General features: G+C 41.4%; 1 protein-coding gene across 3 annotated transcripts in view; it reads left to right on the top strand.

Annotated features, from left to right (window-relative positions):
* Window positions 1-23,133, top strand: part of CLIP1 (CAP-GLY domain containing linker protein 1) — a 110,375-nt gene that overhangs the window by 14,572 nt on the left and 72,670 nt on the right. For all 3 annotated transcript variants that reach the window (XM_006865387.1, XM_006865386.1, XM_006865388.1), the window contains exons 3-7: window positions 8,791-8,915; window positions 10,712-10,934; window positions 17,232-17,429; window positions 17,982-18,085; window positions 21,592-21,652. In XM_006865387.1, the coding sequence (XP_006865449.1) occupies window positions 8,791-8,915; window positions 10,712-10,934; window positions 17,232-17,429; window positions 17,982-18,085; window positions 21,592-21,652 (711 nt within the window). The remainder of the gene's footprint in view (window positions 1-8,790; window positions 8,916-10,711; window positions 10,935-17,231; window positions 17,430-17,981; window positions 18,086-21,591; window positions 21,653-23,133) is intronic.

Genomic DNA, 23,133 nt, shown 5'->3' on the forward strand with positions numbered 1-23,133 from the left:
GTTTCTGAATTCCTTGTCTAGCATTTCCAAAGCCTGCCCATCTTCCAGTATGGAGTGTAGGTCTCCTTCTAGCTCATTTGCCGCAGTCACTTTATCTCGTTTCTGGACATGTGCAGCTATAGTCATCTGCTTCTGTTTTTTTGGCATATTCAGGGTTTATCTATGGCCTTAATACTTAGATGGGTTATGTATTTTGGTATTTTTTTTGCTTTCTGATTGCCTCCAGGTAGATGTGATCAGGAAATGGGCTTCCCTTTTCACTCTTCTTCTTGAGAAATTTCAAGATGCCACTGTTGATTGTTTTGATGTAACTTAGGATTTAAGTTTTGGCTTATTTCCTTTTTAGTCTGCTTGTCCCACTCCACAATCCCCATTCAGGCCTTTTTTCTAGTTGTAAACAGTTCAGGGTTGACTGTGGCCATTTGGTTTTAAGTGGAAACTGTCTCTTTAAATTTCGAGGATATCTGTGCATATGCGTAGTAGAACCCTCCGAGGGTGGGGCTGGGGTGCCCACTAGCTCAGGCACCCCTATAGTCATCAGAATGGAGGTGCTCAGACAGCAAGGGACCAATGAACAGACACCAAAAGAAAAGAATGCCAATACCTCTATCTCCGTGGTTCTGCCAGGTGTCCGTGGCTGCTCCAATCCTGCCCCTCTTGGTCTCACCCAAGATGGCGGTTCCTGGAGCAGCTAGCGTCCCGAACTAGAAAGCAGTGGATTTCTTTCTTCTGCCACAAACTCCCCCAGCTGTAAGCCTTCCAACCTTCTAAATATTTCTTTTATGTGTGGTTCAGAGTTCTGGGACCATCCCTAGATCCTGCTTGGTCTTGTATTCTGTGTTGTTGCTGACGGAGCTCCTTCTGCACTTCCACCCTATCCGCCATCTTGTTTGTTCTCTGTAATCTCTGTTCTTGCGGGAAGGCAGGAAGGGATTCCTGCACTAAGCGAGATGAGTAGCCACATGGCCTCTCTAAGAACCAAAGAACAACTCCTTAGCCAAGGGCATGTTTGGGGGAAGCAGTAGGGGAGTGTGGAATGCTCCCCACCCCACCTTATGCCATGGCCGTCAGTGGAAAAGAGGATTGACAAGAATTATGGCAATATATTTTCATGCCAAAGTGTTATGGATTAGATGACCCCTAAAGAATTTGACTGTGAAGTGAGTGGTGCTGGTTTTGGGACTGTCAGGAGACCCAACGAGCAGTAGAAGAGTTGCGTGTAACACTTATCTATGTCTTTACATCCCTCTGGCCTCTCCGTTTTTCTGTTTGTTCTTATAACTATTTCCTGACTCTTCTTAGTTGAAGATTGCATTAGTTTGTCTTATGGGCTTTGTGGCTGATTTGACTCGCAGAAACACCTATTTCCAGACTGGATTTTCCCCTGGGTAACTAACGACTCTGTGTGGTTCTGAGATGGTCTTGCTGTTTTCCTGTATCTCATATTCGCATGCTGTGGAATATTTTGACAACTCAAGGGTGTGATTCCAAGTTCTTTAGAAACTTGACCAATGTGAGCGCTTCTGCTTCAGCATGGTTATGCTGTCATGTCTGTGTCTGGAACTTAGCTTATGACCATATATGAGGAGGAAGACTGCTTTATCTTTCATTTTAAAGTGATGACTATATTTTGCTCTGAGCTCCTCCCCAGGGCTCTCACACTAAGATCCTTAAAGCACTTTCTCTTGTTAGCAACACTTTTTCTGTATGAATGTGAAATGGGGAAAACCAGTCTTTCTGGGATTTAAAAATTATCTTTATTCACACATGTATGTGCAGAAAAATGCACCATGATGCACTCACTACTGGATGAAGTTTTCCAAAATGAGCATCCCCATGACCTAGTACCCCGATCAAGAGATAGAACATTACCAAAAACTGGAACCCCCACCCCCACCCCTGTCTCTAGTCTCCTATTGTCACCTTCTACAGATACTACTCTCACCTCAAGGGTGACCAGCATCCTGTCTTTTAACTATACTACGGGAGAAAGATGAGGCTTTCTGCTCCCGTAAAGATTTACAGCCTTGGAAACCCTGTACAGGGTCGCTATGAGTCGGAATCGACTCCACGGCACATATCAACAACAACAACGGTTTATTTAACTTGTGTTTGAACCTTAAATAATGATAGTTCATCTATCATGTACTTCTTTAATGTGTTTCTCATTTGTTCAACACAAGTTTGTGAGATTGATCCATATCATGTAAATTTGAAACCCATACACAGTGGGGTTTTGTCATATATATGTATACCATATCACAATATACTTTGATTTTTTAACTTTTTATTGTGAATTGGGTGAAGATTTATAGACAAGATCAGTTCTCCATTCAACAATTCACAAACATTTTGTCTCATGTCTGATTAAAAAATACTTTTGGTTTTGCATATTTCTATGCTAATAAAGATTTACACCCTCGGAAACCCTGTACAGGGTCGCTATGGGTCGAAACTGACTCGACGGCACTTAACAACAACAACAACAACAACAATCCTAATAAATTGGAGTCCTGGTGCGGTGCTGTGAGTTAATGTACCAGACTGCAAAGTAGTTTGAACTGCAAGGTTGGCGGTTGAAGCTCGCCAGCCACTCCTCAGAAACGCTGTACAGGGTCGCTATGGGTTGGAATCGACTCAATGGCACTTCACAACAACAACATACTAATAAATGTAGCTACTCATTAAAAAACAAAGCTGCTGTTTGGCTTTACACAGTTTGTGGTCATTTCCCCTTCCATCCCCCAGCCAGTCACTGATTGTTTTCTGCCTTTATACATTTGTTCTTTATGAACCTTTTCTGTAAGTGGAATCACATCCCATATGTATAGATTTTTTGTGTTTGCAACTTGAACGTAACATAGAATGTTGTTCAAATCCTTCATCTTGTCACACATGTCAGTACTTAATTGCTTTGTAAGGCTTGATATATTCCATTTTATGAGACAGTGAAACCTGTGAGAGCTGTAACTCACTGGGACTGCCTTGTTTACTGAGTCCTATGGGTTGGGCTACTCATCCCAAAGTTGGTAGTTCAGCCAGCAGCTCTTGCTCAGGGAAAGGTGAGACAGTGCCTTCATACAGATTTGCAATCCTGGAAATCCTGAAGAGCAGTTTCACTGCCTCCCAGGGTCGCTGTGAGTTGGAATAGACTGAGCGGCAGTGGGTTGGGCTGTCTGCAGGTTTTCTGCCTTTGACAGGGCGCAGCTTTACCACTCTTCTGTCGCTTGTTTTTATGGGAAATACTTGAGTTTTCCTTCTTTGACAGGTTTCTGCTTATAAAACATAATTTGCACAGGTTTTACTGGCTATGTCATATTTTATCTAGTCACCTATTTGTTTTTAATTTAAGTTTTATTTAGAAAATTTATGGACTCATATTTTAAAATGTTAAGTTTTGGGTATAACCAAGTTGAGCCCATCCTTTCCATTTGTTTCTTGGTGTTCTTGGGATCTTGGATCCTGAAAGAGCTGATATACTTTAATTTTTTAATTGGAATTTTAAATTATTTATTTAAACTTTTAATTGTCATTTAGGTGCCAAGGGTACAGAGCAAATTAGTTTTTCATTCAACAATTTATGTGTGTTTTATTTCATGACATGGATTGCAATCCTCCTAATATCATAGCACTTTTCATACTTCCTGCCTGGGTTCCTCATGGCCATTTGTCCTTTTCTGCCTCTTCCTGCCTTCTGAGTTTTGTTTTGGGGCAAATGGTGCCCTTTTGGCTTTGTATGGTTGATTGTTCTAAGGAGTGCAGACCTCCTTGGTGTTATTGTTTGGCTGATGTTTTACAGGATGAGTTCAGTTCCAGGCTTGAAGAGTGACTGAGGTCCACAGTCTTGAGGGTAGGAGTTCATATGCTTTGTAGGAGTGAAGATTAAACAGGTCCAGGGGCTAAGGTGTAAGATTTTCATCTTTCAGCCAAAGGTCCATTCAAAATTATATTATCTGCTCTTGCCATATCAGTGCTTAAGGGGATTTATTCAACATCACAGGTTATAGTGTCATAAAGGGAGTTAAGAAACTAGGATTACTGACTTAACCTCGAGAAACTGTGCCTTCTATCACTGTCTTTAACACTTGTCTGCTGTGGGCCAGCCATTGTCCTAGGTGCCAGAGAGCTTTTCTCACAGGGCTTCCCATTGCTTTAAATGAACTCTGAGTTCCTTTCTAGGGCCTGTTGGGCCTCAGTAAGCTGGACCCAGCCTCCCGTCCATCTCTTCTCCTGCCACTCTCTCCCTCTGTCTTCATTCCACTCCATTGGCTTCCTTGCAGTTTCTTAAACACCTCAACTGATTTCCATCTTAGGATCTGTTCTTCCTTCTATTGGGAGGTCTTCTCATGACGGGCCTTTTAGTCATTGAGTCTTGACTTGAATGCCACTCCCCCACCCCCCCCAGGCATCCTTTTTCTGGCTCCCAACTAAAGACACCCTCCACAACACTATCTTAGCACACTTCATGATTTGAAATGCTCCCTCATTTATTCCTGAACTTAATGTCTCTGCTTCTCCTTGACCGGAAGCATGGAGATCTTCTTGTCTTTCTCATATTGTATCCTCAGCACCTTAGGACAGGGCTTGGCACATTATAGGTACTCATTAAGTTAGTCCTCATGAGAGAATTGGGACGTTTTGAATCCAGCTGTCACATTACACGAGAGGGCTTCAAAAAATTCTTGAAAAAATTCCATCTTTTCATTCCATTTTTTCCCATGAATTTTGTGAAACCCCTCATATACTGTTGATGAAGAGGAGTAAGAGTGCAAAGTATAACAGGAAATAGAAATAGGACCAATGAGTAAAAGCTGGGGAATGAAGATTTACCTCTCTCTATGAGAATTGTCATGGCTGAAATGACTCTCTAGTTAAGGTAATGTAAAGTATCAATGCTGGGGGGAGCCTTCATTTCACAGGTGATTAAGTTTGACGTCAGGGCTAAATTTGTATTTGGTAAATGTCAGTTAGCCATACTTACTGATTTTATTAAGACACTTATCCAGCTCTTATTGCTTACCAAGTTCCTGTAGAACCATCCACATTACCACTCATTGGACATTTGATAGCATTATAAACCAAGGCGCAGGGTCTGACTTAGGTTTGGATAATGGAGAGATGGCAGAGTCTGGACAGAATGAGCTATTTCCTGTTTCCTGTTGTTTCTGGAGCCATTCATTAACCCTGCAGAATTTACCAGTGTTTTTATTTTCACAAGAACCTACAGAAGTCTTGTTGTTGTTGTTGTTAAGCGCTGTGGACTCGGTTCCGACCCTTACAGAAGAGTACTTGTATCCTTTTTCACAGAACCCTCTTGAAATGCTTATCCCTTTTTGCTGTAAATAATTCTTTGAATCTTCTCTCTTCCTCATTGGCCAGTACTGTGAACTGAGAGGCCCAAGGACTCAGGAAATACACGTTGAAGAAAGAAAACATTGCTGAGTGTATCTTTTATAGAGCTTTTTGGCATAAATTGATTGTTGTCTCCATTAGTGACTTACAATTTTGACCTGTGGACTAGAATGTTAGGAGTTACATGCTTGCTTACTTAGAGTAAAAGGAGCCTTGGTGGCACAGTACTTCATATGCTCCACTGCAGTCCAATCCCACCAGCTGCTCTGTGGGAGAAAGGTATGGCATCTGCTTCCATATGATGCCAGTCTCGGAAACCCTGTGGGGTAGTTCTGCTCTGTTCTATGGGTAACTAGGTGCCAAGATTGACTTGATGACAGTGAATTATACTTGGAGGAAAGAGAATGAATGGTAGTGAATTATTTTGCAGTGGGAATCTCTTTGTATATATGAAAATATATATATATATTTTCAATGCTTTCTTTTTTTATAATTTGTCTTATTTTCATTGTTGAAAATATACACAGCAGAACATACCCGACTTCAACAGTTTTTACATGGACTTGTAAATGCAGTAGCCTTTTCTTTCTTTCTTTTTTTCTTTAATAAACTTGATATCTCTCTAGACCATGAGTGAGAAACCTTTTCCTGCCAAAATTTTTAGAATCATTTGTGGGCCGTACAAAATTATCAACTTAAAAATTAGCCTACTAGGATGACTGTTGTAATCATTGAAATGAAACAAAATATATGATTTATTGAATGTAAAACTGATAATCTTGTCTGTAAACCTTCACTCAATTCACAATAAAAACTTAAAAAGCAAGAGAGAAAAGAGAAAAAAAATAGCCTGCTATATTTGGTCAAACATTTAGTTAGCTCACCGCTAATATGATGGCGTGGCACTCTGGGTTAATGCGCCAGACTGCAAAGCCATTTGAACTTCAAGGTCGGCAGTTCAAGCTCACCAGCTGCTCCTCGGAAACCCTATACAGGGTCGCTATGGGTCGGCACCAACTCGACGGCACTTCAGAACACAGCAACAATATGATGTCTAGGAGTCCTGGTGTGGCCCTGTGGGTTAGTGAGCTGGACTGCAAAGTCTGTTTGAACTGCAAGATCGTGGCTCAAGCTCACTAGCTGTTCCTTGGAAAGTCTGTACAGGATCACTATGGATAGGAACTGACCTGATGGCACTTAGTAACAACAGTGTGATGGTGATGAGTTGGAACTGACTCCATGGCACTCTACAACAACAACAACAGTGTGATGGCTGGAACTTGGCAGGGTCAGATGTAATGACCTTATAGCCCACGGGCCGGACATTACTCACCCAAACTCTTGTTGTTGTTCTGAAGTGCTGGCGTGTCGATTTCAACTCATAGCAACCCTATGTTAGGGTTTCTGAGTAGCAGCTGATGAGCTTGAACCCTGACCTTATAGTTCAAACTGACATTGCAGTCCAGTGTATTATCCTATAGTGCCACACTAGGCATTCCACCCCTGCTCTAGCCTGTAGATTTCTTAGATTTGACTTGAAAATTGTGGCTTATACTTAATGGAAATGCATGCAGTACCAGAATACTCTGGATCTTCTGAAACTGCTAAGAACAACTTTTGACTGTGGAATGATTAAATAGGAAAGCGTTTCAGGTATTTTAGGTCTCCATTGAAGCTATTTTGAGTGATTACTATTGATCTTTGATTGGAAAGGAAATGTATACCAGCTATTAAGATGAGTCAAGAATTCCAAGGTTAGTAGAAAAAAAAGTCTTAATAAAACTGCCTATTCTAGGAAAACCAGAAACCACTGCTTATGACTTGATTCTGAGTAGGGTTTCCAGTGCTGTAGATATTTACCGGAGCAGAAAGCCTCATCTTTCATTGAGCAGTTACTAGACTTCAGCATCATTGGAGGAGCTAGTTGTCTCTTGGAGTGGCACTGTAAGATCAGCACTGGACTGTGAACCCTAAGGTCGGCAGTTCAAACCAACCAGCTGCTCATTGGAAACCCTTATATAGGTACAGGGTTGCTATGAGTCAGAACCCATTGACAGCACTTAATATGAACAAGTCATTTATTTTAAAAACTTGATGTCATAGTCTATATTTTTTCAGTGTCAATGAATAATGTATTACCTGCATTTAGAGCAGAGCTATTAGTCTGTTATTTGTGGTTATCTTTTTAAAAAACAAAACTAAGGATTTGAATGAAGCCTGTGTTTTTCTTGGAGAATTACTGACCACAGTATTCATGACAGCAAGTTAGACTCACCCCAAAAGAACCCAAAAGACTAACTGAAGAGATTGCATCATCTTTCACTAATGTGCTGTGTTCTGCTCATGTGATGTTGTTGGACTTCTGCTTAGGAGGCTGGTGCTAAGAGGAAGGCGAAAACTGAGGCTCATTTTATATGTGGCTATATGTAGATTCCACAAGTACTGGCAAGAATATGAAAACGTCCAATGTGCTGAAGCTATGACTATTACTTGTTAGCATACACAGATTAGCTGCTAACAGAGAAACTAACTGTCATTTCCTTTGCTAAGCATTTTGATGTCTCAAAGCAGTCCTTTGATGATCTCCATTTTACTAATGAAGAAACAGAGCTTGAGAGATTCAGTAAATTAACCAATTAATAGACAGCGCTAATGGTTGACTTTGTCCAGTCTTAGATCCCAGGCTCTGGGTTAGCAGATCTACTTGCTCCAGAAAAATCATATTCAAATTCAACCTCAGCCAGGGTTTTTTTTTTTTTTTTAATTAATTGGTTTGACTTCAAGAACATGGAAAAGTGACCTTTTCAATGAAGGTCCCAGCTGAGATGGTCTCTTTTCATTCACTCAACAGATGTGTGTGGAATGCCTGTTCTGTGCTCTGCCAGACATTGCCAGTTGCAGTCATAAGCACGATGAAGTCCCTGCCCATGGAGTTTTCCCCAGCCACTAACTGTCCCCAGTGACACCTGTTCTGTCACTGGGATGTTTCTATACAGCTCTTCTCGAATCCCTCCCATATAGCCTTTCTCCCTAGGTGATATATAGTTGCCATCGAGTCATGTCCAATTCATGGTGACTCCATGGCTGTAGAGTAGAACTCCATGGGGGCTTTCACGGTTATGACCTTTTCGATGCAGATCACCAAGCCTTTCTTCCCAGGTGCCTCTGGTTGGGTTTGAATTGCTGGTTTTTGGTTATCAGCTCAGTGCTTAACTCACTATGCTACCAGGGCTCCTTAGGAAGGGAATCATGAATTTGGTGGGTAGTCTTAATTTTGTTAGTTAGGCATCCTTGTTACTTTGGTAATGTTATTATTAAGCTATTTAGGGCTTTCAATCACTCTGATAATGTAAGTCCAGGCCTATGTGTTAGAACCAGGAAAGAGGGTGCTCTGAAATTATGCCTGTCTCTTTTCATTCTGACACTGTCTTTGTACAGGTTGGCGGCACAAAGGCTGGTGTGGTCCGGTTTCTTGGGGAGACGGACTTTGCCAAGGGGGAATGGTGTGGCGTGGAGTTAGACGAACCTCTTGGGAAGAACGATGGAGCTGTTGCTGGAACAAGGTTTGTGTGGGAGTGCATGGCGTCGGGTCTCCCTCCTAACCCGTGGAGGGACTCAAGCAGGTCTCACCAGAGTACATACTAGCCTGGAGATAGTACTGCTAAGTCTGCACCTTAAGACCCCCCACCCTACCCCAGTGAAACAAACAGACATTGCCTTCAACTCAAAGACTCAGCTGCTGTTTCTCCCCAACTAGAACTGGAGTTGCTCTTTCTCCTGTTTCTTTGGCAATATATATTTTGTATTTGAGGTGATTCCAAACAAGCATTTACTTTGTTTTCCATCATAGAAAGGAAATAAATGCCATCTTTTTGGCTTCTCACCCTTTTGATAACAAGTACCCTCTGAGTGAATTCCGTCCTGGGTGTCGAGGTGTGGAGGATAGAGATCAGGAAATGAATTTTTTTGAGAAAGAATGTATAGTGTGTCTTTGTGTCTGACCCTAAGAATTCCATCCTATCCAAGAAACAGCAGGCATGACTCTTCTCTTTCATTTATTTTTAAATTGTATTTTATTTTTGACACTTTATTGTGCTTTAGGTGGAATTTGACATAGCAAATTAGTTTTCCATTCAGTAGTTCATGTACACATTGTTCTGTGACATTTGTTGTAATTCCCACAATGTGTCAGGACTTTCCCTGTTTCCTCCCTGGGTTCCCTGTTTCCATTGTCTATACCTCTTCTTTTAGGACGATAACCCTACTGTCTCCTCCCAGAGACATGATGGCAGTTAAAGAATGCAAATGAATTCAAGGAAGAATTTCTCACATTCCTTTTTTAAAGGTTTGAAGGCACTGGGACAGGCCTGGCATATAATGCATTAATGGTAGGAGTATATATTAGTGGACAGCTTTAAATATCAAAAGGTTACGGTTTACATTTTACTTACAAAACATTGATTTTAAAACATACACCTTATAATTAAATATAGTAAGTAGTGCCTTGTGGGTATCTCACTATCTTGATGCTACAACAATTCTGAAGCCATCCCTTCTTTTTTAAAAAACAAAACAACAACAACAAAAAAAACCCAAACTTTTTATTGAGAATTGAGTGGTTTATAGACAATATTGTTAGTTTTACATTCAACAGTCATACACTTTGTTTCATCTCAGTGCTTACAATCCCCGCCATGCAACACAGTTATCCTGCTCCCTCACTGTGACTCTTGTTCCCATTGCATCCACCTTCTGATCTCTTCTCAACTTTGTCCTTAGGAAAATGTTGCCCTTTTGATTTTGAATGATAGGACCATTCCATGGTGAGCATGACTTACTGGTGTTGTTGTCCTGTCCTATAAACCTATCTACTCCTTGGCTGTGACGCCATCCCTTCTTGACATTAAAACATTTTAATTGTCTTGAGCCATAAGGTAATGAGTTTCAAACCTGCCATTAACTGACATTACTAGTTGATATTCTCCACATTGACATTAATGGCTCTGCCAGAGTTGAGTGTCTGCTTGATTTCCTTTCTCTTTGTTTGGTTTGGTCACAGTAAGGGAGGTTGCTATGTTGTTGACCTCCTCTGCTTTACATTGATCACATGGTGGAAATAGTCATTACTTTTGCAGAGCACCTTAGTAGAAGATGAGTAACCCTGTCTCTATCATTAGTATGTTTCCAAAACATCACTGAGAGTCCTTTATCAGCTCACACATGAATGGATGACCTCAGCTCACTGGTAGAATTCATAGCCAACCAGTCATGAATTAAGACTTTGGTAAACATTTTGGTTACAGTTGTTATTTCATTAGGTGGGCATTTTTATTCACTGTTTCTATTTTGTTCTTTAAAGGTATTTTCAGTGTCAACCCAAATATGGCTTGTTTGCACCTGTTCACAAAGTCACCAAGATTGGCTTCCCTTCCACGACACCTGCCAAAGCCAAGGCTGCTGCAGTGAGGCGAGTGATGGCGAGCACGCCCGCCAGCCTGAAGCGCAGCCCTTCAGCCTCCTCCCTCAGCTCCATGAGCTCGGTAGCCTCCTCCGTGAGCAGCAAGCCCAGTCGGACGGGATTAGTAAGCCTCCCTTCCTTCCCCCACGCTCCTCACTCCTGCCCCTGCACCTGCTTGGCTATGAAAAAGAATCTCCCCTGTCCTTGTGTTGAATGTTAGTTGTAGCCCTGCTGTGACATTCCCTAGGAGTAAGTTAAAAAAAAAAAAAAAAAAAAAAAAAGGAACTCAAGCCAGAATATACAGTTTTTTGAAATAGAAAAAGGCATTCAATGATCCGTTTTCAATTTTTCAGACTTTAAAATGTACTAGTTCTTGATAAATATGTAATAACTGCTGTTTAGACTAGCATATGGGATACATTTGTTTTCTGAAGTTATTTTAGGTGCAATAAGAAAGACAGGGAAACTGGAAGATTATTTTCTTGAGTATGCAGATCTCTTTCTCTTTAGCCTTGTGTAATTTAGGAATCAAAGCAGTTTGAGAAATGGTGTGTTCTTAGAATCTTAGTCTTAAATTAATTAACATAGTCTAATCTACTGAAAGAATTCATGTGGGGAGTTTTCCTGACTTGGGCCAGAGGATGTAGAAGAAAACTTTGACAACTTGAAACTTACCCACTGCTAGCAAGTAGGTTCCAACTCTTAGCAACCATGTAAGATAGAGTAGAAGTGCTCCACAGGGCTCCCACGCTGTCAGTCTATGGATTCAGACCGCCTTGTCTTCCTCCTGCAGAGTGGCTCCAGCCTAGTGCTTAGGAGCCCAGTGCTTGACCCATGGTGCCACCAGAGTGCTTAACAACTTGAAAGAAGTAAGGAAAGGCCATCTTTTGTTTCCTCTATTCTGTTCTCTGTTCCTCCCTTTCCCTCTCCCTCTTTTCCTACCTTCCGCTTTGATCCCATTTAGGGCAGGAAAAGTAGAAATTTCAGATTTAAAATAGGTAGCACCTCATTCTGCTTGGTGTTTGTTTAGAGACAAAAGCAAAGCTTTTTGGCCTCATTCCCTGTCCTTAAGACTATACCTCGACATGAGGCAAAACTGTCTTATCTTTGAAAAGGCAGCATAAAATCCTGCCCTACTGTGTGCAGGATCTGTGCTTTCTAGCAGTGCATGACAGACAGGGAGTTGAACCGTGGAATGGTGTGATGGGAAAGTCAGGGTGCTGGTCCGCAGTCTCCTCTCGCCTGAATTTCTCTTGCAGCTGACAGGGAAGGGCAATCCAGTGGAATCATTCTTTTATATGGGGGTTGTGCACTGGACTTTCTTTCTCTTAACATTTAGGCTAAATAGATACCTGATTTATTTGCATATGAATAAATGCATCTTCCACAGGTGTGTGGGGGTGGGGTGGGGGAATTACAAATGGACTTTTATGAAGTTAAGAGAGCCCTGTGTTTGGACAAAACTTTTGTCAGAGAAGGCCAGCAAATGTTACTTAGGACACCTGGTCTACGTCTACTTGGTCTACCTGGCTAATCTCAAAACAGTTCCAAGGGGAGTATCTATTTTAGACTGGAAATCTTACTAGAATAATTTTTTTTGCCTAATAGTAATATTTTTAAAAATTAAAAAAGGTCTTTTTTCGGGAAAACATCAAACCCTTCCTGGTCCCACCCGCCTCTCTCCCTGGTCCCACCCACCTCTCTTTCTAGAACACTTGGTAGCTCACCTCACTTTAGTGAAGAATGCAGACAAGAACAATGAGCTTCCCTCCCTGTTATTAGGTGCTGTGATGACTCATAGTGACCCTGCCCTGTCCTGCACCCTGCCTTTTAGGCTGCTTATATATGCTTATATAAGGAGCTCTGGTAGCGTAGTGGTTATGAATCGGGCTGCGAACCTTAAGGTCAGTGGTTCAAAACTACCAGCCGCTCCGCGGGAGAAAGATGAGGCTTTCTACTCCCGTAAAGATTTACACCCTTGGAAACCCTGTACAGGGTCGCTATGGGTCGGAACCAACTCGACGGCACTTCTCAACAACATATATATCTTGGATAGGGTAGCTGTAGTTTCTAAATAAGGAGTTACCGTAAAAGAAAGAATATGATAGGGATATCCCCTGGAAAAAACCAAACCCACTGCCATTGAATAAATTCTGACTCATAGAGACACCCCATTGTTGTTGTTGCATAGGTTCTGACTTGTTGTTGCATAGGTTCTGACTCATAGCAACCCTGTAGAGGGTTTCTGAGGAGCAGCTGGTAAGCTTGAACTGCCGACCTTTTGTTTCATTCGAACTTGCAGTCTAGCACATAAACGCACAGTGCCACACCAGGACTCCAGAGACACCCCATAGGACAGAGCCAAAGTGCTCCATGGGGTTTCCTCTACTGAAATCTTCATGGAAGCAAGTCACTGGGTCCCCTCTCCTACTGCACAGCCTGTGGTTTGAGCCTCTGATCGTTCATAAACTGAGCTGAGCTCCTAAACATAGCATTGAATATTAAAATATTATATTGATTATGTTGTCGTGGTAGTGTGCCATCGAGTCGGTTCTGGCTTGAAGCGACACCTTTCTGAGAGTGGTGAGTAGAGTTGAACTGTCGACCTTGTAGTTAGTATTCTACAGCACCACACCAGGACTCATAAGGCTAATAATCAAATTTAAAATGGAGCAGCAGTGGCCCGCAGGGCGTCTCGGAATCCAGATAGTTGCAGGCATCTATAGAAAGTCTGAAGGTTCTCTAAAGCAAAATGATCATATGCACAGAGGTTCCCAAACTTTCTGGGTTCTTGGCACATTTAGTGTCTCAGTTACTTCCCTGAGTTTCCCTAAGCAAAAATAAGTAGGTAAGTTTTGTTTATTAAGTTCAGACCACTTAATATTTATGTCTAAAGAGCCCTCATGGCTCAGCAGTTAAGCACTTGGCTGCTAACTAAAAGATTGGCAGTTGGAACCCACACAGCAGCTTTGTGGTGATCTGTTCCTGTAAAGGTTGTTGTTGTGAAGTGCCGTTCGAGTCGGTTCCGACCCATAGCGACCCTGTAGAGGGTTTCCAAGGAGCATCTGGTGAGCTTGAACCACTGACCTTGCAGTTCAAACTGAATTTTGCAGTCCAGGGCATTAACCCACAGCACTACACCAGGACTCCAGAAAATATGTAAAACAGTATTGTTGTTAAGTGCCGTCAAGTCGGGTCCGACTCATAGCAACCCTGTGTAGGGTTTCCCAGGAGTGGCTGGTGAGTTTGAACTGCTGACCTTGTAAACTGACCTTGCAGTCCAGTGCATTAATCCATAGGGCCATGCTAGGACTCCTTCTGTAAAAATTACAACCTAGAAAACCTTATGAGATAGTTCTCTGCACATAGGGTCACAATGAGGCAAAAATCAACTAGATGATACCTAATGACAATTTAGTAGCCATTTGATGAAAATATGTGGTACACAAAAGTTCAAAGAAAAAAATAATGTTTTAATTTCATTCTTGTTGTTGTTGTTATGTGCTGTTGAGTCAGTTCTGACTTACAGTGATCCTGAGCAGCTGGTGAGCTTGAACCACTGGCCTTGTGGTTCCAACCCACTTTTGTAGTACAGCGCATTAACTCACAGTGCCACCTACACCAGGACTTCAGGGTACCATTAGAACTAAATAACAGATTGGCTTACAAAATAAGGATTATCACCTATAAATACAGTGCTCCTTTAAAAAAAAAAAATGACTTACATAAACAAATGGTTGACAGTGTCTGTAAACCAAAGATGAACCTCCATGAATACCTAGCTCTGCCTAGTCTGCCGTGAGACCAGAACTGGATGGTGTCCACCTACCATTACTGAACATTTTGATCAAAAATTCCCTAGGAGAAATTTTATCAAAAAGGGGAAATTACAAAAGAGAATTTCAAATTGCAATGGACTCTAGATTCTCTGGAGCATGGATGAACCCCTGAAATGAATGTCCTGAGATAATTTTTAAACCTTAAACCTAAAATATCCCCTGAAGTCTTAAGATCAAACTGTAGTTTAGCTTAACTAGTAAAAAAGGTCTGCTTTGAGCACTGTGCTGTGTTACAAAGTAGCTCCGTGGGATCAGATAGACACCTCAGAAGATGAGCTAGAACCTTAGGGGCTTGGGAAGCTTAGTTGCTAATGAGGGAAGGACAACTCAGAAAAGGAGATTGAGGATGGGTTATGTAGCTCAAAGCATGTAATTATTGTCCCTAAATTGCGCATTTAGAAACTGTTGAACTGGTGTATGTTTTGCTGTGTATAGTCTCAACAACAACAAAATAAAATTCAGGAGAGACAAAACATGAGAATGTAAGGGACAGGGTAGCTAGATCAATGGGAAGGGACTGAGATAGTGAGAATGCTGGTGCACTGTGAAGGACAGATCCAGTGTCACTGAGCAAGGGAGCAGAAGTTGTTGAATGGAAACCTCAGCAACTGGGTAAACCACCATTCAAAACACAATAAAATAGTATTTAAAAAAAAATCTAATTGTGAAAGGTAAACTACAAAGTTAAAAAAGGAAAATGCTATTCTCGTTTCCTAGGTCACATTGATTTTTACACAGTACTTGCTTTCTGATCGTGGCAGTAACCACATCCCAGCTTTGCAAAGATGTAATGCTAAGGAAAGAAAGGTAGTAAGTACAATGTAATGTTGAAACAGAATTGCCTTGAGCTAGTAGTTTGCGTGGTGTCTAACAGATGGTACTGCGTTTCCCTTGAAAATTGGCAATGTCCCACAGTGCCCTGTTTGCTGCAGTGCACTGGGGAGTCTATAGTCTATGTACCTGGTTTGGGAACCTCAGATAAAGCATGTTGTTGTTATGTGCCGTGGAGTCGGTTCCGACTCATAGCGACCCTACACAGGGTTTCCGAGGCTGTAAATCTTTACAGGAGCAGACTGCCTCATCTTTCTCCTGCGGAACAGCTGGTAGTTTCGAACTGCTGACCTTGCAGCTCGCAGCCCAATTTGTAACCACTACACTCCCAGAGTTCCTCAGATAAAGCATAGTCAGGAATAAATGTTAGCAAGAGGAAATCTAATTTAAGCACATAATGGAATTGGAAATTGAAGGTCAGATAGTTAAAAGAGAACAGAAATTTCCCCTAGTCTGTAAAAGGAGGGACAGTAAAGGGCAGTGTCGATTTGATTGGATGGATTCCTTTACTCTCACAATTATCAGACTGCCTAATGATTAATTGATGAGAGAGGCTCACTGTCCGTTGTATCCTGCCACCAGGGCTCAGGTGGCCTGATTAATAGAAGAGCATTCAGATGACAAATGGGGCTGCGATTATCAACGATTCCATTTAGCCTGGATTGATGTAGAGCTAGAATCCAACGCTGCCAAGGAATGAGTCCTTTTCCTGAACCACCTACCAGCCCCTGGAATCAGCCTGGAAGAAGTATTATTCAACTTGCTGAATTGTCTGTTAATATTTCACAGACATATTGTGTGTTGAAGTTATTGTTCTCTGTGTTTATCCATGATTGTTAGTCTTAAAATGAGGAATGAAGCCAGTGTAGCAGTGAAGATCAACAGATAGACACATAGAAGCTTTCTTTCCCCACCCCATTCCCCACCCCTCTTTCGACTCCTCCATCTTCTTGTGTAGTTCTTTCTCCATCATTTCTCTTCCTTCCTCCCTCCTCCTTTAGTATTCCCTCTTTCTACTCAATTTTCTCCCCTTATTCTCTGTGTGTGTGTACAAGCCAAGGATATACATGCTCGAGCACTTGGGTGCTCACCCCCATTCTTAACTGTCTCTACGTAAAGCTCTCTGGTGATTGGGATGAGATCTTGTTCGTATGCCTTTCATGTTGATAGAAAGATGAAGAAAATCCTGACAACAATCCAACTGTTTAATCAACCAAAGGAAGGTTTGGGTGCCACGGTGTGTGGCCTCTTGCTTACTTAATAGAATCTAGAATCTAAAGAAGTTGGGAGAATGTATCAACCTCAAGTTGAAGGCTCAAAAGATTGGCCAGATGTCTTAACAAAAAGATAAGTATTCATGAAGCTCAGGCAGAAATGGATTTTGGAGAAACGGCCTAAGTGGCTTCTGTGAGGGTTTTCTAGATTGCTGTGAGGTCCTGCCAACTGAGCTCATGGTGCCTTTGCTTTGAGTCATGCATTCTCCTTCCAGACACCTTCTTCATATTGTTTGTTCTGTGACCTCTTCATGTTGTGTGATTGTTCTGTGATCTCTTTACTTTGGTTCTGTGTGAAATTTCCTGACAGCAGCTACATGCTTCCTTGTGTCTTGACGACAAGCCTAGTAACGGGCAAGCCTGTGAGCTGGGGCAGCTATGTGCTTTGCTGAGGAGCCGCCCTCCATGCATGCCTTGCTCCCTCCCTGGTTCCCTGATGGCATCATCGCCCTTCACTTCTTTAACTTTCCTTTGCAGTTGACTGAGACCTCCTCCCGGTACGCCAGGAAGATCTCCGGCACCACTGCCCTCCAAGAGGCCCTGAAGGAGAAGCAGCAGCACATTGAGCAGCTGCTGGCTGAACGGGATCTAGAGAGGGCGGAGGTGGCCAAGGCCACGAGCCACGTGGGGGAGATAGAGCAGGAGCTAGCTCTGGCTCGGGATGGACACGATCAGGTGAAGTCTGGCGCTGGTCTTGTGGTGGAGATGGTGATGGTTCTTAAGCTGAGTGAGGAGGCCAAAAGGCATGCCTGGTGCTTGGAGCCAGGGAGCTAGTCTTGAGAGTAGTGGAGATGAGTATGAATTTACCTGCTGGGCTTGTGTGAAAGCTGTGACCTATGGTACCAGTTTCCATCCTCCTTAAGATGAAGTTTTGTTCTTCTTGAGTCTATAGTAGTCTTTTGGTCTTTATGTCCAGAGTCTCTCTGCGTTACGCCAACTTGTTTACTAGGACCTTACCTGTGCCTACACATCCTGTTTTGTAGATTATCCTTTGTATGTGTTTCAGTTTCAAAACAAAAAAACAAGAGTTGTTTTTTTAATCTAATGGTGTGGTATTTCATCGTCTAGCTTCCGAAAGTAACCCATTAGTGGTCATATAAAGCATTTGAATGTGGAAAGGTTTTAGTACCCTACCATTGTACCACTTAGTCTTAGCTCTTTGGAGGTGCCCCTGGGTCTGTATCTGGGTCAGAATATGCCACTCACTGCCATCCCTGTCTTCCTCAGCATGTTCTGGAATTGGAGGCCAAGATGGACCAACTGCGAACAATGGTGGAAGCAGCTGACAGGGAGAAGGTGGAGCTTCTTAACCAACTTGAAGAGGAGAAAAGGTGATCCCATGCTCTTTCCTGGTGCAAGTGTGGCCTTTTCCTTTTAAGAAATCCTAGGAACATTTTCCTATTACTAATTCTGTTGGAGAATAATTCTGTTTAGTAGAAACTGACCTCTTACTGTGTGAGGAAGGTTCACTTTGTTGTTCAAGAAGTGTGAACTCGTTGAAACTTGGTCTGATTGATGGAGCACGTGTTTATTGTGTGTCTCCTTGTGCCAGACGCCCTCTTGAGCCTGGCTGAAGTAGTGCAGCCTCAACTTCTATCTGGAGCTGTTTGTTGTTGTTAGGTGCCATCAAGTCGGTACTGACCCATAGCTACCTTATGCACAACAGAAAGAAACATTGCCTGATCCTGGGCCAACCTCACTATTGTTGCCACGCTTAAGCCCATTGATGCTGCCACTTTGCCAATTCATCTCGCTGGGGTCTTCCTCTTTTTCTCTGACCCTCTACATGATATCCTTCTCCAGAGATTGGTCCCTCTTGACAATATGTCCAAAGTATGAGAGACGAAGTTTGGCCATCTTGGCCTCTAAGGAACACTCTGGCTGCACTTCTTCCAATACAGATCTGTTGGTTCTTTTGGCAGCCCATGGCACTTTCAGTATTCTTCTCCAGCACCATAACACAACACAAAAGAGCAATTCTTCTGCGGTCTTCCTTATTCACTGTCCAGCTTTTGCATGCATATAAGGTTATTGAAAATACTATGGCTTGAGTCAGGCGCACCTTAGTCTTCAAGCTGACATCTTTGCTCTTCAGCACTTTAAAAAGGTCTTGTGCAGCAGATTTACCTAATGCAATACATCGTTTGATTTCTTGACTGCTGCTTCCATGAGTGTTGATAGTTGATATAAGAAGAATGAAGTCCTTGATCACTTTAGTCTTTTCTCCGTTGATAAGAATGTTGTTTATTGGTCCAGTGGCGAGGATTTTTGTTTTCTTGACATTGAGATGCAATCCATACTGAAGGCTGTGGTCTTTGATCATCAGTAAATATTTTAAGTCTTCTTCACTTTCAGTAAACAAGGTTGTTATCATGTGCATGTTGCAGGTTGGTAATGAGTCTTTCTACAATCCTGAAGCCATGTTTTTCATCATAGAACCCAGCTTTTTGAATAAGTATGGTGAAAGAATACAACCGTGTCACACATCTTTCTTAATTTTAAATCATTCAGTGTTCCCATGTTCTGTTCAAACAACTGTCTCTTGGTCCACGTACAGATTCCTCATGAGCACAATTAAGTGTTCTGGAATACTCATACTTCTCAATGTTATCCATAGCTTGTCATGATCCACACAGTTGAAAGCCTTTGCGCAGTCAATAAAGCACAGGTAAACATCCTTCTGATATTCTCTGCTTTCAGCCAAGATCCATTGGACATCAGCAATGATATCTCTCGTTCCATGGCCTCCAGCTTGAACTTGTGGAAGTTCTCTGTCAATGTATGCTTGTAGCCGTTTCTGTATTACCTTTAGTAAAACTTTACTCGCATGGGATACCAGAGATTGTCTGATGATTTCAGCATTCTGTTGGGTCACCTCTCTTTGGAATGCTATTCCAGGTCTCAGTGAACTGAAATTTATGAAGCGTTTCTAAGTATCACATAGAATTGTGTTGTGTCATTGGTGATACAAGATCCCTGTCCTTGAGGAACTCTATTCATTATTAGGACAAGAAACAAATGATTAGATATTTCTTCCCAGTCAGAAAAAAATCAAGTGTTAAGTTGTGTGAGGCAGTGAAGGCAAGTTGGATTCTTACACAGGGAGGTCTCTTGGGGCAAGAAAAATGTGTCTGCGCAGTAACCATTTGAACAGGAAGTGTGTCTGCCCTGGTATTTAATGCCGTCTTTGGTCATTTCTAGTGGATTTGAACTGCTATTCTTGCACCAAACCAGGACTCCTGAAACACTTTCCTAGTAGCCTCTAAATGGCTTCATGTATATGAGAAATATTGATAAGCTCTCTCCTAGGGTCTTCTGACTGCCAAGGTACCAGTACCATTAGCTTCTGTTATTAAAGCAGCTGTTATTATACAGACTTCCAGACAGTGGAAATGTCTCCTGGGTCTTCAGTGAGCTTTCAGATAACATTTGTAACTTAATCTGGGTAGTATTTCAAAAAATTTTTAATGTTGCTTGGAAATGCTGTTGAATTAAAAAAGAATAAATTTTTTTTTTAATCTTTATGCATTTGAACCCTCTGTGTTTCTTCTCTTTTACACCCAGTTTTGTAAAGATTCACAATGTGGATATTACCTGGATTATATTGAATATATTTCAGTGCCTCTGACAGCATTATTGAAATGCACATTCCAGTTTCAGAATTTAAGTAATTATTATGATTTGAGTGAAAATTTGCAGAGCAAATTTATTTCTCATTCAATAATTCATACATATTTTGATTTATGACATGAATTTCCAGCTCCACTTCTTGCTGTGTTTCCTGTTTCCATTTGTCCGTCTTTTGTATCCCTTTCTGCCTTCTGAGCTTTCTCCTAGGGCAGATGCTGCCCTTTTGATCTCAAATGCCTAGGTCAGAGATTTAAAAATATGATGACAATGTGCATTTTAGAATTAGAGAAATAGGATCCTGACTGCATCTCCCTCAAATCATTACCAACCCTACACGCCTAGTCTGGGAGCACATACTGGTAGTGTGGAGGCTTAAGGTCAGAGGTCTCCTTGTGAAGTAGCCCGTTAGCGTTGGTGCGTCGTCATAATGGGCGTTCAGTGTATATTTTCTGAATCTGCATATTCTTTTTACCCCTAAATGTTTGATGTGGGTTGATGTAAAGAAAGATTTGTTTTCTATGCCACTTTACCCTGTCTCCTATATTATTGACTTGAAATCTCAAACGTATTTCTGGGGTAATCAGACTTTTCTCCTACAGACTGATCTTGTCTTAGTTATCTTCTGCTGTCTGTTACTAAGAACTTGTTGATTTTTCCTCATTCTTACCTCATGCCTTCTGGATTCAGTACCTGGATAAAATGAAATAATGAGGGAAGAGCTCTTAGATTTAGAAACCAGAGGACTGTTTTGTCTTTTAAACCTTTTTTTCCCCTTTACTTTCTTCTGATCATCTGCTGAATTTACTAGGGTATTCAGTGTAATTGTATTTTTTTAAAGTAGTTGTAGATCTGCTTTAGTTACGCTTTCCTAAGTATGGTGCTATAGGATGTGCACTGGACTGCTAACCACATGCTCAGCAATTCAAACCCAGCAGCCACTCCTTAGGAACTGTATGGTGGTGGTGGTTATGTGCTGTGAAGTAGGTTCTGACTGATAGTGACCCTGTCTAGGCTTTACAAGGTTATAAATCTTTGCTTTATCTTTCTTTTTTCTACTAACTGGTAAATTCGAACTGCTGACCATGTGGTTAGCAGCCCAACTCGTAACCCACTACATACCCTATACAGGGTTGCTATGAGTCAGAACTCATTTGGCAGCTCTTAATAACAACAGCAACAAATACTTTGTTTGGGTTTCAATCCACAGGAAGGTTGAAGATCTTCAGTTTCGGGTTGAGGAAGAATCCATTACCAAAGGCGATCTTGAGGTAAAACCCCTTCAGTGCTCTAAAGCTTTCCTGGTACCAGTATTCCAAAACGTGAGTGAAGTACAGGCAGTCCTCCAATTACCAACGTCCAAGCCCTGTAGAACCTATTAGGGCTAAGATTTGAGCTAGGTCTGGCGGTGATAGTAACAGATGGGCGCTGCTTTACAATGCACTGACTTAGATGCAAGTTGTACCAGACTGTTCCGACTTGATTTATGTACAAATTGAACCTAAAGAGAGCTTTTAGAAATGGGACTCGTTTGTAATCTGGGGACTGCCTGTAACTGCCAGCTGAGATGTGTGGCCAGAGCAGCCAGCAGAGGATGTTCAGGGGGGTGTCCTGACCCAGTGGGTTTGGGGCAGGACTGTAGCTGAAGGTTGATGCCAGTTCTCGAGCCTGTCACAGTGGTGTCCTAGTTCCTCTGCAGAGGAAAATTGTCACCACTCTTTTCCTGCTTCAAAATTCAGAACCATGAATTAGATTTAATTAAGTCATACACCTGGCAGTGTGCCTCCCTGCAAAGCAGGCCTGTGTGAGAATGTATTGGGGGGGGGGGGGTTCAGAAAGTTTGTGGAAAAATTCCATCATCTGTTCATTCTATTTTTCCACTATTTGAAGCCTCTTCATATGTGCTTCTCTGATGATAGGAAGTCACAATTTAAAATTTTATTGCAACAGCCCAGAACATAACTTGGCTTTATCTTAGTTTTGTTTTTTAATTGAGCTGGATAAATTTTGTATCCTTATGAAAGAGATAAACATATGCTCTTAGTAGTTGATTTTTTTAAAAAGTCACCAGAGCAAAAAATAAAAAACAATTTAATTTAAATTTGTTTTACTTCTTTGAATTCATATTTTCCTTTGGCATAATTTTCTCAGCCATTATTCACATTCACACTTGAATTAGACTCCAGAATTCAATGGTTTTGATGTTTTTGAACCACTGCTAGATATATGACAAATGTAAATTATTTTAACTGCTCCAAATTCTGCAGACTTTGGTTCTTTAATCTGTAATATTTTAGTAGAAATTGTACCTACTTGTACAGTTTTCAGAATACACATTTTTGCTACTATTGCAATTTTGATGACCCACACAGTACTTAAATTTCAGGGACCCTTCCAAAATAGAAGTTGTTATTTCTTTGGAAAAAAATACGTTTTTATGGTTAATGGAGAGTAGAGGGAACATAATTCTGATTTCTAGAGGTCTAAAATGTAATACATGATTAATGATTTAATATCATCTTTGTTCATTTCATATACAGTCACACATTTCTTTAGTTCACTTTTGTGTTGTTCTCATTCATTTAAAAACATCCCCAGAGAGTCACTAGAAATTTCATGTCATTGTCTAATTCCTAAGAGATATAAACTGTGGTGTTGTGGGGAAGGGTCAGGTTAAAATATTTATATCAGCACTAGGCTAGGATAGTCTGTTTGATAAACTTACTTGTAATTAATAAAAAAAAAAAAAGTT

This window comes from Chrysochloris asiatica, unplaced genomic scaffold, assembly GCF_000296735.1.
Source record: "Chrysochloris asiatica unplaced genomic scaffold, ChrAsi1.0 scaffold00078, whole genome shotgun sequence".
NCBI classification, from domain to species: domain Eukaryota; kingdom Metazoa; phylum Chordata; class Mammalia; order Afrosoricida; family Chrysochloridae; genus Chrysochloris; species Chrysochloris asiatica.